The sequence below is a fragment of the Aegilops tauschii genome, chromosome 2 (genome assembly GCF_002575655.3).
Source record: "Aegilops tauschii subsp. strangulata cultivar AL8/78 chromosome 2, Aet v6.0, whole genome shotgun sequence".
Classification (NCBI taxonomy): domain Eukaryota; kingdom Viridiplantae; phylum Streptophyta; class Magnoliopsida; order Poales; family Poaceae; genus Aegilops; species Aegilops tauschii.
In genome coordinates this window covers 575680855-575692894 of record NC_053036.3, presented here as the reverse complement: position 1 = coordinate 575692894, position 12040 = coordinate 575680855, and the positions used below count along the sequence as shown (strand labels likewise).

The 12040-nt window shown below is 46.1% G+C and overlaps 1 protein-coding gene across 1 annotated transcript; it reads right to left on the bottom strand.

The window, feature by feature from the left end:
- Positions 1-3456: 3456 nt before the first annotated feature.
- On the bottom strand, positions 3457-9228 carry LOC123497258 (uncharacterized). Its single transcript, XM_073507420.1, has 7 exons — positions 8919-9228; positions 5977-6137; positions 5435-5691; positions 4907-5356; positions 4771-4811; positions 4209-4722; positions 3457-4081 (listed from the first exon to the last, which is right to left on the bottom strand). Exons 1-7 carry the CDS (start codon positions 9226-9228, stop codon positions 3457-3459), a joined length of 2358 nt encoding a protein of 785 aa, XP_073363521.1.
- Positions 9229-12040: the final 2812 nt, after the last annotated feature.

Here is a 12040-nt window from a genome sequence, read left to right as displayed (position 1 = left end):
ATCCTAGTCAGAATCTCCCGGTTGGTCCGGCCTCCTCATCTTGCACGACAAGGATGACAGTTCCTTCCACTGGAGGGCTACTAGGGCGGACTGACAAGATGAGGCCGTGAGGCGGCCTGGGGGTCTTGGGTCGGCCTTCTGGGCTGACTTCCGACATTTTGAGTCACTCCTGAGTCATAGCACTGCCAGTAACTCCTGAACAAGCCCACAGACTTGGCACCTTCCGGCCTAGGGTTGACCTGATCACATTGTCTTCCCTACCTTGACGAGGCCTTGACTGGTTCACAAAGTTCCCCAAAAGATGGGTTACACGTCGACTTGCTGTTGAGGCAATGTGTGACGCGTTCCGCCAGTCTCTGAATATGGTAGAAGATCCAAGGGTCGGCATTACCGAGTGCACAGCAGCCGACCTCTGGTCTTGTTTTGTTGAACTAAATATCTGATATCTGTGGAATCTTTTCCTACGAAGCCAGCCTCCACGAGTCAATTTCCCGTGGTGTAATTTCGATAATGAAGGCGCGTGCCGGCGGCAGCATCTGGCCTGGTGAAAATGGAAAAAATCTTTCCCTTTCCAGAAACCTTAACAAAAAATGAAATAGATTAATAAAAACACAAAATGGCCCATTTGCATAACGCTCAGAGCTGGGGCATCATGCTAGAAATCATGGCACCCATGCTAAATAAGCATGAAGCCCTGTCCCGGGGTGTCATGCTAGATCGAGGGCGCCATGCTATTTAGCATGGCGCCCCAGCCCCGGGCTTCATGCAAGTGGGCCATTCATGTTTTTTTATCTGGTTCATTGCTTTAATCCAGCAAGTTCAAGGTGAACTTAGCCCTCGCACCTTCCTGTTGGCTGACAAATACAAAAAGGCTAAATTCTTAGCGGCACAATCGACCGATTCACCACTTGGGTAGAACTGAATAGTCCCACTAGTAGAAAACAGGGCTTTGGTCCAGGCCGGGTAAGCCCATTAATCCCGGTTCAGCCACGAACTGGGACCCATGGGGGCATAGGTCCCGGTTCGTGAGGCCGGCCGGGCCTCGTGGGGCATTGGTCCCGGTTCGTCTGGCCCCTTTGGTCTCGGTTCCAGACAAGAACCGGGACCAATGGGCCTCGCTCCTGGCCCACAACCATTGGTCCCGGTTGGTGGCTGGAACCGGGACCAAATGAGGTCCTTTAGTCCCGGTTCCAGCCACGAACCGGGACCAATGAGATGCCTATATATACCCCTTGCCCGGAAGCAGAGCAGTGGAGTGCTCTGTTTTTTTGGCCGGTCGTGGGAGAGCTTTGTGGTGCTCTAGCTCACCTCCTATGCACATGAGGTGTTCGATGAAATACCCGAGCCACACTTAAGGTTTCTCCACTCGAAGCTCCTTGTCCAAGCTCCATTTTCCTCAAGATTTGTCTAGGTTTGGCGGTCCATCATGTCCCATCCCTGTCCTCACCGCCGTCGATCGCCCGCGCCGATCTCGCCGTCGGCACCACCGTGGTGAGCCTCTTGATCTTATCTTCTTTCTAAAAGAAAAAAGTTCTTACTTGTATGATTTAGATAGATACTTGTGTAGTTTTATTACTTTTATTATTGTTTGTTATTATATAGTGCGATGGTTTTGGTATCCGCCTCCGTCGGCTCTCGTCCTGTCTATGACTCGGATGTGGTATATATTATCTTTTATAACTATTTGGTCCATTTAGTGTTTGTGACAATTATGCCGACCAACGTGACATAGATTTTTTTTATCTAGGAGGTATGTGAACCGGAAATTCCAATCGACCCTATTGTCGAGAGGTTAAATTTAGTTGAAGAAGAAACAATTAATTGAAGGAAAAATTGAAAAAAATTGAGGAGGAGAAGATGATATTGGAGTTGCATGTTGCGGATGTCGTCGATGATCACAAGATCAAGATGGATGCAATGCACTAGAAGATTAGAAAGATTAGAAAATATGCCATTCATACTGAGGCTTGGTATCATTATGTTGTTGGATCAATTGTTACCTTAGTTGCGATTATGATCGCATTTGTTGTTGCATTGAAATGTTTTACATAGTTTCAATGTATTGTTTAATTAGATGCTCTAAAGAGCTATATGTTGCACTTTGGTTTTAATGTGATGATGAACTTCTATTAATTTGGTCACTTATCTATTAATGATGTTCTGTAATGGTTTTTGACACACTTAATTATATATAATGCACGCAGATGAACTGGCAATGGATGTATGGTAACAGACGCACCTCTGAGTACATTAAGGGCGTGCATAATTTTCTCGTAGTGGCTGAGGCAAACAAGCAAAATGGTTTTATGTGTTGTCCATGCCCTATATGTGGGAATACGAGGTCTTACTCTGACTTGAAAACCCTTCACACCCACCTGCTTTATAAGGGTTTCATGCCACACTATAATGTTTGGACCAAGCACGGAGAAAGAGGGGTTATGATGGAAGACAACGAAGAAGAAGAGGATGATGACAACTATGTGCCCCCTGAATACGGTGATGTTGCAATGGGGGAAGTTGAAGATCAAGAGGAACCAGACGATGTGCCCGATGATGATCTTCGCTGGGTCATTGTTGATGCAAAGAGACAGTGTGAAAGTGAAAAGGAGAAGCTGAAGTTCGATCGCATGTTAGAGGATCACTGTCGGTGTCAAAACCGACGGATCTCGGGTAGGGGGTCCCGAACTGTGCATCTAAGGTCGATGGTAATAGGAGACAGGGGACACGATGTTTACCCAGGTTCGGTCCCTCTCTATGGAGGTAATACCCTTAAAGGATCGATATAGTTGACTAGAGGGGGGTGAATAGGCAACTAGCAATTTTTAGCTTTTCTTTACCAAATTAGACTTTGCATCAAAATAGGTTGTCTAGATATGCAACTAAGTGAGCAACCTATATGATGCAATGACAACAAGCACGCAAGCAAATAAGAGATATAACACGAGTAAGCTTGCGAAAGTAAAGGGACGAGATAACCAAGAGTGGAGCCGGTGAAGACGAGGATGTGTTACCGAAGTTCCTTCCTTTTGAGGGGAAGTACGTCTCCGTTGGAGCGGTCTGGAGGCACAATGCTCCCCAAGAAGCCACTAGGGCCACCGTATTCTCCTCACGCCCTCACACAATGCGAGATGCCGTGATTCCACTATTGGTGCCCTTGAAGGCGGCGACCGGACCTTTACAAACAAGGTTGGGGCAATCTCCACAACTTAATTGGAGGCTCCCAACGACACCACAAAGCTTCACCACAATGGACTATGGCTCCGCGGTGACCTCAACCGTCTAGGGTGCTCAAACACACAAGAGTAACAAGATCCCAGGGACGAAGCCAGAAAATAGAGATAGGGGGGCAAGAACAAAAAACATCAAAATCTTTGGATACATAGTCACATAACTTAGTAAATATTGGAAGATAAAAATAGTCAATGTACGTATGTTGCTCCATAATAAGAATAAAAATTACATATCTATTAATTTGAAGTCGGATTTACGAGCACCAGTATCAAATATCTCAATAATATCGTCGGAGCTAAACTTGGCTACTATTTCCTTCTCAATGTAGACTATAGTGCAATGACGAAGAAAATCATCTCCCAATTTACTTCGAAGACGTGTCTTGACAAGTTTCATTGCGGAAAAGGCTCGCTCTACTATTGCAGTTGACACCGGAAGAGTTATTACTAATCGTAACAACCTCTCAACCATAGGATAATCAGAAGACTTGCCAGTTTTAATTATCCCTTTTGTCATATCAGCAAGTGATTTGCAATTTTTGATCTCTGGATGGTTCAATGTATCAAGCTGAAAATGTGGTAATTCACACTCCAACCGATCTCTTTCTTGACTAGTAAAATCAGCAGGATAGAATTTTTCCACTAGAGTGCATATCTTTGACTTGTCGAAGGCATCATGTCTAGGGTCCAATGATGAACAAAGATCTAGAAGCTCCGTAACTTGAGAACTGAATCGATCATTCAACTCTATCACTTGTTGATCTATTGCAACATTAAACACATCTACTTTGTAATGATGGATAACGGTGGTGTTGTCATGCTTATTTCTTGATTTTGTTACATCAACATACCTATAATTGCAATATATATGAAAAACATGAATTAGTTGCATGATTTAGACAATAATGAGTAAGTTTGTAAGTGACTAAATCTCTACATTGGCATTTAATGAACATAGAGATAGGGAAAGAGACATACCTTTGATCCATGTCCGGGATATCAATCTCATGTTTCACACAAAATGATTTGACATCTTCAAAAAGACTTTCCCATCCATCTTGTCTCAGTTCAGCAAGCAACGACTTTGTGTTAGAAACACAATCCAGTGCATTAGCAATATCCAAACTTTTATTTTGAAGTTTAACACACAAGATATCCGTGATTTTCATAATTCTTTCCATTAGGTGCAGAATGAAGACAAAATCAAATGTGTTTAATATCTTCAGGGCACCTGCAGCGTCTCCTCTTGAATTCCTTGTAGCGGAGCGATCAGTTGCTACACTTCTTAGAACTGAAATAGTTGCAGCAAACATCTTGAGCAAACTTTTGATTGACTTATAGTGTGAACTCCATCTCGTGTCCCCGGCCCTTCGTAAAGATCCTATTTGATTAGCCCCTCTTCCAGTGTCAAGCTCTCCCAATTCAATCTCTCTAGCAATTTGAGCTGCCTGGTTTTCTAGTAACTCATCATTACGTTTGGGAGATGCACTAACTGTATTCACAACAAAATTTGCATGTTGGAATTGTGAACCTCATTTACCTCCCTTGAAGCGGCAACCAAAGCCAATTGGAGTTGATGAGCTAGACAATGGATATAATAAGCATAAGGACACTCTTGGAGAATTAGAGCCTTTAGCCCATTCCACTCCCCTCTCATATTACTTGCTCCATCGTACCCTTGGCCTCTAATATCTTGCTCATTCAACCCATTATCAACTAGGACAGCAATGATTTTATTCTTGAGAGTCAAAGCACAAGTGTCACTAACATGAACAAGATCAAGGAAACGCTCCCTTATCAACCCTTCTATGTTCACAAACCGAACAACTACTGCCATCTGATCTTTTTTAGACTCATCCCGACATTCATCAACCAGTATTGCAAACTTGCTGTTACCCATTTCTTCTTTAATTGAGGTTTGCACTTTTCGTGAAATTATGCTAGCAATTTCCTTCTGAATAGTTGAGGAGGTGTACTTTGCATTTTTAGGAGCATTCTGTACAACTTCTTGTACATCCTTATTATAAGAAGCCAAAAGCTTAATCATTTCCTTGAAATTACCTTGATTCTTGGAATCCTCAGATTCATCATTTCCTCTAAATGGACATGCTTGAAACATTAACCACCTGATGCAATCAATAGAGAATAATTATTAGATGTAATGTATTAAGAAAATTGTCTTAAATTAAATATATGTTTCTTACCTCATGGCATCAATAGAAGTCTTAAGCCTCAGTCTTGCATCAAGAACCATTTGCTTAGTTTGCTTTTTCATCACCTTGTCAATATGAATTGGATTATTTTTCAGATTTTCGTAACAACGAACTGCAAAGTTATGAGCAGAGCTGGGAGTAGTGCCCATATGTTTGAGAAAAGCACATTCTTTTCCATTGTTAACCTTCTTCCACTTATCAAATCCTTTGACAGTGAATGTGTCCGAACCACACTTCCCAACTGGCTTCTTCGAAAAGAGAAAACAAGGCAAGCAATAGGCACATTTTGTATCAGTCGAATATTCCAACCACCAAAAATTTGTGTACCAATCTTTTTGGAATCGCCGACGAACAACACTTCTATCATTATATTCATAATTATCCAATTCGGGCTGATAGGCCCCCTCACATATGTAAAAACGCCTAGCATCATCTTGCTTTTCTGGAGGGAGTTGCCAAATTTGAGGGCGCCTCCCTGGGTCTCGATCATATTTTGTGGTTATGAGTGTAGCTTCTTCTGTAACTTCTGGCACCGGAACATCTTGAGCATCACCTTCAGCATGACTAGGGTTGTTCTCTTCGCTAGGCTGCACATCATTTGTATTAGCACCATCACCATGTTCACATGGCTGGGAGATTGAACCAATTGGCTTGAAATTAGTATGGATTGATTGAGCTCTCTTCCTCTTCATGTCTACAGAACACAATTTTGGACAATAAAAAAAATTCTAATTAGTTTTTAATGTCTATATTCTTACAATTACATTCCAAGGCAGAAATTATTCTAATGCTGGTGCTGCAAAAAAACTAACCTTTCTTCCTTGTTTGGTCGCTCATCAGTGTGGCCGGCCAGAATACGCCGGGCCGCAGGGGAGTGTGGCCGTCTGGGTCTCAGGGACGATCGGACGGAGGCCTTCCCTTTTGAACGGAACGGATGGAGAGATTACATAGAGGATAGACTATAGAGGCGGCCGGCGGCAGCGAGCAAGTTTTTCGGATCGCAAGAACGAGCAGATTGAAAAGGAAGCAGAAGACCTGGTACACGCTGCTGCGGCACTGCATAGGTCGTGCGTATTGCTTCCAACTCCTTGTCTTCCATCCACGGACCATGGTGGGCTGTGTTTTCTTTTCCCTTTTGCTGATATATTTGGGCCTTTGGTGTTGTGTGTACCGTGTATGTACATGCGGCCTGCGTACATGACTCTGGGCCTCTGCATATGAGAGCATGGGGGGGGGGGCGAGACAACTAGAAATTGTGTGTGTACGAGGAAAAATATCGCTCCTAACTAATCGCTATCAAGGGATAACGAGATCGTTGGGGGGGTCTAGCCCCCTGCCCCCCCTTAAAATCGTCCCTGCAAGATCCGCTAGGGATAAGTGGGGGGAATCAATTTTCTCTTGGTGGAAGTGTAGATCGGGGCCTTCTCAACCAATCCCGAGCAAATCAACAAGTTTGATTGGCTAGGGAGAGAGATCGGGCGAAAATGGAGCTTGGAGCAACAATGGAGCTTTTGGGGGAAGAGGTGAGACAACTTTGGGGAAGAAGACCCTCTTTTATAGTGGGGGAAGCAATCCAACCGTTACCCCCCCACTTCAGCCCCGCAGAGAGCGGTACTACCGCTTGGCCAGCGGTACTACCGCTAAGCCAGCGGTACTACCGTTCCCTCCCGCGGTACTGCCGCTAGGCCCAGAGTGGTACTACCGCGGTGGTCAGGGCGGTACTACCACACACGAGCGGTACTACCCCCCCACTGCCGCGGCAAGTACCGTAAAACCCGACACGGAAAAAGACCCCTCGAATCGAGGCGGTACTAGCACGAAGCCGCAATGGTACTACGGCTGGGGGCTACAGCGGTACTACCGTTGTGGAGCGGTACTGCCGCTTGTAGCACCCAAGCGGTACTACCGCTCCGGCCCGCGGTACTACCGCTGGGACCAGAGAGGGCACACTGAGAGAGGGGAACGAGCTCATCAACGAAGCGGAAAGGCTCGGAGGGTGTGCAAAGGAAGTGTACGTGATGATTCCACCCTAGCCTTTCCAAAGCGGACCTCCTCTTGATAGTACGGTGATCCCTACGAAACTAGTCCACCAAACTAATTCGAAAGTACTACACCGTCTTCGCTTCAAACTCCGAGGGGAGGGAATCGTCTCGTGCCAAAGGATGAATCTCTGAAAAACTCAATGCACACGATTAGTCCGCAAAAGCATTGTCATCAATCACCAAAATATCTTAGGGATAAATATGCCCTTACAATCTCCCCCTTTTTGGTGGATTGATGACAATACGGGATTTGCACAAACGGGAAAAGACAAAGGACATAAGCAAACCCCCAAGTCTCTAAAATATAGACGAGCTCCCCCTAGATGTGTGCCATCAAGATAAGTGCTTTGGACTGCACGACACACATACTAGGATCAACACTCCCCCTGTATTTTAGAGACCAACAACCTAAGCGTGATTCAAGAGAGCAGGATATATAACATAATAAGCATGCAACTCATGAGATACCAAAAGACTAGAGACATAGATAAAGATATGATAAGGATAAGGTAGCATATGTCTCACACCATATGACTGGAACTTAGGTCTCACGGAACACAAAACCAAACAAAGCACAAGGTAGCAAACACAACGAAAGCACAAAGACAAAGACACACTCGCAACACAACGACGCAAATCCCTAAACTCTCTCCCCCTTTGGCATCGAGACAACAAAAGGGGCAAAGAGCTAACCTACGGCTCCAGGTGAGAGCATGCTGAGGATCTCGAACATCAGGACTCTGCGTGATCATCTGCACCACCATCCTCGGCCGGAAACTGCTCGGCATCTGAATCGGTCCACGGACAGTGCTGTTGGATCCACTCCTCCTCCTTAGTGATCTGACCCTCAGAGCCGCTAGTGACTGTCGCACCCAACTGACGCATAAGCTCCTTGCGACGTCCCCTTGCCTTCTTCTCAGCCACATGAGTCATGTACTGACCATGAGACTCCATGCAGAACAGCTTCTTCATCTTGTGTTTGAGCTTCTTTGCCCAAGAGGGCTCTGCCGCAGAAGGCTCTATCCCAGAAGGCACATAATCCTCATCGTCATCATCAGCCTCATCCTCGCCCTCGGTCTCCATGGCAGCAGCAGAAGACGGAACCCCAGATGTAGGAACGGAGGTGCCCCAATTATCCTTCTTCCTTAGACGCTTGATCTCATGAGAAACCAACTCTCCAGTTTCCAGCTGCTCTGCGGGAAAGGAACGTCTCCAGGCCTTCTCAATGAGCAACATGATGAATGGACCATAGATCGGGCACTTGCGCTCAGAAATGGTAGTGAGAAGTTCAGACCACATAACATGAGAGATGTCTAGGGACTCGCCAGTGTTTGCTTCCTTCTCACGCTGGCAGAAGAGAAGCATATCCACGAGATAGGAGTGAACCATATCCAGATTCCCGATGCGAGGAAAGAGGGTCTCTTAAAAGATACGATGAAGGATGTCCAGGTAGGCGGACAACTCATAGGTCTCCTTCTTAGTCACAGGGTGAACCTTCACAGTGCAGTAGGGCCAGAGGGCTTGCTTGTGAGTGGAGTTGATGTTGTGTTGAGGGCGGAAGCCAACAGGAGTCTCAAGCCCGCGATCTTCCACATGAAGTAACTCCATGAAGGCCTTCCACTTGACAGACAGTAACTTGCCATTTGTCATCCAGGTCAGAGTCCTTTCTTCATCAGTTCCAGGATGGACAGTAGCAAAGAACTGAGCCACCAACTCTGCATCAAAGTCCTTGTTGAACTGCATGATTATGAGAATGTTGAGCTGAGTACACATCTGAAGAGCTTCACCAAACTATTCGGGATCCTTCTCCATGGCATCTGTGTCGATGGAGCGAACATTAACAAAGAGATTCTTCTTGGCCTTGATCACATCAAAGTAGATGGCAAATTGAAAGTGGTTCTAGAACGGGCGGTTGACCAAACTGGGTTCTTGGTCTTCCGCATAGGGGTTGCGGCGGCGCTTTGCCCAGAACTCCTTTGCAGACATCTCAGTCATAGTCTTGGCCCTTGGCTTCGGCCTGTTGGCAAGTTTCTTCTGACGTTGAGGATTAGCACTTGAGGAAGCACCCACTGGCGGCGGTGGAGCACTGGAGGAACCACCAGCAGACTCAGATGTGCGGTACCGCTTTGACGTTGAACGCCCGGGGTTGACACGGCAGACTTGTTGCTCAGGATGTTCATCACCTGGAACCAAACACACGAACAGAAAACCAATACGAAAGAAAAAAAGCGTAAGCCTCCAAACAAAACAACATGGATCAAACAAAGGTAGGGAATGATGGAATCTAGCAGACATCGGTAGTACCGCTGGCCACAGGCGGCAGTACCGCCCAAGCGGTAGTACCGCCCCAGCGGGAGCGGTAGTACCGCGCAAGACGGGGAACCGGCGGTTCCTACTGCCGTGGTCAGATCCGGCACTACCGGACTGCCAAATTCAAAAATAGTCCTACCAAAACTTAATCCACATAGTCTAGACGCCTCCTCAAAACTACTCAAGCCGAGATTTAGCCAAAAATCTAAAGATGCAACCACTATTGCCCCAAAAACACTAGATCTGAGAACTAGACAAAAAGAGAGAAAGAACGAGGGCAATACCGGCATCCATGGCAAGAGGACGAGGTGGGGATCGACCCCACCGAAGGGAATGGAGAGGGATGGCCGGGAGACGGCGGCCCGCCGGAGCCCTCCCGCGGCGAGGAGTCGCTGGAGAGAGGGAGAGGGACGAAGGGGTGGTGCGAATGGGTATGGGGGAGGAGAAACCTCCCCCTGCCCCGACATAACCCCCTGATCCCGCCCCCCAGCGGTAGTACCGCTCGGGTGGGCGGTAGTACCGCTTGTCCATATAAGCGGTAGTACCGCGCACCACCAGCAGTAGTACCGCCCAGCCAATACTCCAAAGACTAGACACAGAGGCTTAGCTCAAAAGAAGAGAGAAACAAACGGCAAGAAAAGAGAGCAAAACACACAGCAACAAAAGCATCAGTACGAGGACAAGAACCACACACCTCTACAAGAGAGGGCGGTGGCCGAGGCCACCTATGTTTGAGTCAATTGGTATGGCACCGCGAAGAATTATCCTTGGGCCCATGACCAAAACTCGTCTTTGAAGCACAAGTACCATAAAAATGGCTAATGTGAAAGAGTTGATCAATTTATGCATAATAAGGGGAGGGAGTGTTCATTAAGAGAACAACACTCCCCCTATGTCTATGCCTACACCTAAACAAGATAACAAGTCGAGTATGGTGGGGAGTGCAAGTGCTCAAGCAAGATTGCTCGAATCAATGATATTTAGCTCATGCCTTAACTCGCGAAATCTTGCTTCATCCAATGGCTTCGTGAAAATATCTGCAAGGTTATCATGAGTGTTGACATAGTTGAGCTCGATCTCCCCTCGCCTAATATGATCCTGGATGAAGTGATACCGAATCTCAATATGCTTCGTCTTGAAGTGTTGCACCGGGTTGAGAGAAATCTTGATGGCACTTTCATTGTCACACCAAAGAGGCACTTTGTCACAAATGACACCGTAATCCTTTAAATTTTGCCTCATCCATAAGAGTTGTGCACAACAACTCCCGGCCGCCACATACTCCGCTTCGGTGGACAAGAGAGACACACAAGTTTGCTTTTTAGAAGACCAACTTACCAACGAGCAACCAAGAAATTGACACCCCCCGGAAGTGGACTTCCTATCCACTTTGTCTCCTGCCCAATCGGAGTTCGAATAACCTACAAGCTTGAAGTTTGCTCCTCTTGGGTACCATAAGCCAAAGTTTGGGGTATGAGCCAAATATCGAAAGATTCGCTTGACCGCCACAAAGTGGCTTTCCTTAGGTGCGGCTTGAAACCGTGCACAAATTCCCACACTCAACATGATATCTGGTCTAGATGCACAAAGGTAAAGTAATGAACCAATCATGGAGCGATATACCTTTTGATCCACTGCTTTACCATTGGGATCGATGTCAAGTTGGCACTTGGTTGGCATTGGAGTGGACGCCGGCTTGACATCACTTAGCTTGAATCTCTTGAGCATGTCTTGAGTGTATTTGGCTTGGTTGATGAAGGTTCCTTCTCTTCTTTGCTTTACTTCGAAACCGAGAAAGAACTTTAACTCTCCCATGGAAGACATCTTGAACTTTGAGGTCATGAGTGCGGCAAATTCCTCATTGAAAGCTTTGTTAGGGGAACCAAAGATAATGTCATCAACATATAGTTGGCACACAAACAACTCCCCTTTGACCTTCTTAGTAAAAAGAGTGGGGTCGGTTAGCCCAACTTCAAACCCACGATCTTGTAACAACTCGGTAAGGTGGTCATACCACACACGTGGGGCTTGTTTAAGGCCATAGAGTGCCTTATCGAGTTGATATACATGATCGGGAAAGTAGGGATCCTCGAACCCGGGGGGTTGTTTGACATACACCAACTCATTAATAGGTCCATTAAGAAAAGCACTCTTCACATCCATTTGTTGCAACTTAAAGTTGTGATGAGAAGCATAAGCAATCAACAAACGAATAGATTCAAGGCGAGCAACGGGAGCAAAGGTT

Bases quoted from the DNA above. Each gene is read 5' to 3' on its own strand.
- LOC123497258 (XM_073507420.1), bottom strand. From the start codon at position 9,228: ATGCAGTTCAACAAGGACTTTGATGCAGAGTTGGTGGCTCAGTTCTTT. The intron at 4,812-4,906 runs GTACGATGGAGC...TCCATTGTCTAG, and splicing joins CAAGATATTAGAGGCCAAGG to CTCATCAACTCCAATTGGCT. The intron at 4,082-4,208 runs GTATGTCTCTTT...TTGCAATTATAG, and splicing joins ATCCCGGACATGGATCAAAG to GTATGTTGATGTAACAAAAT.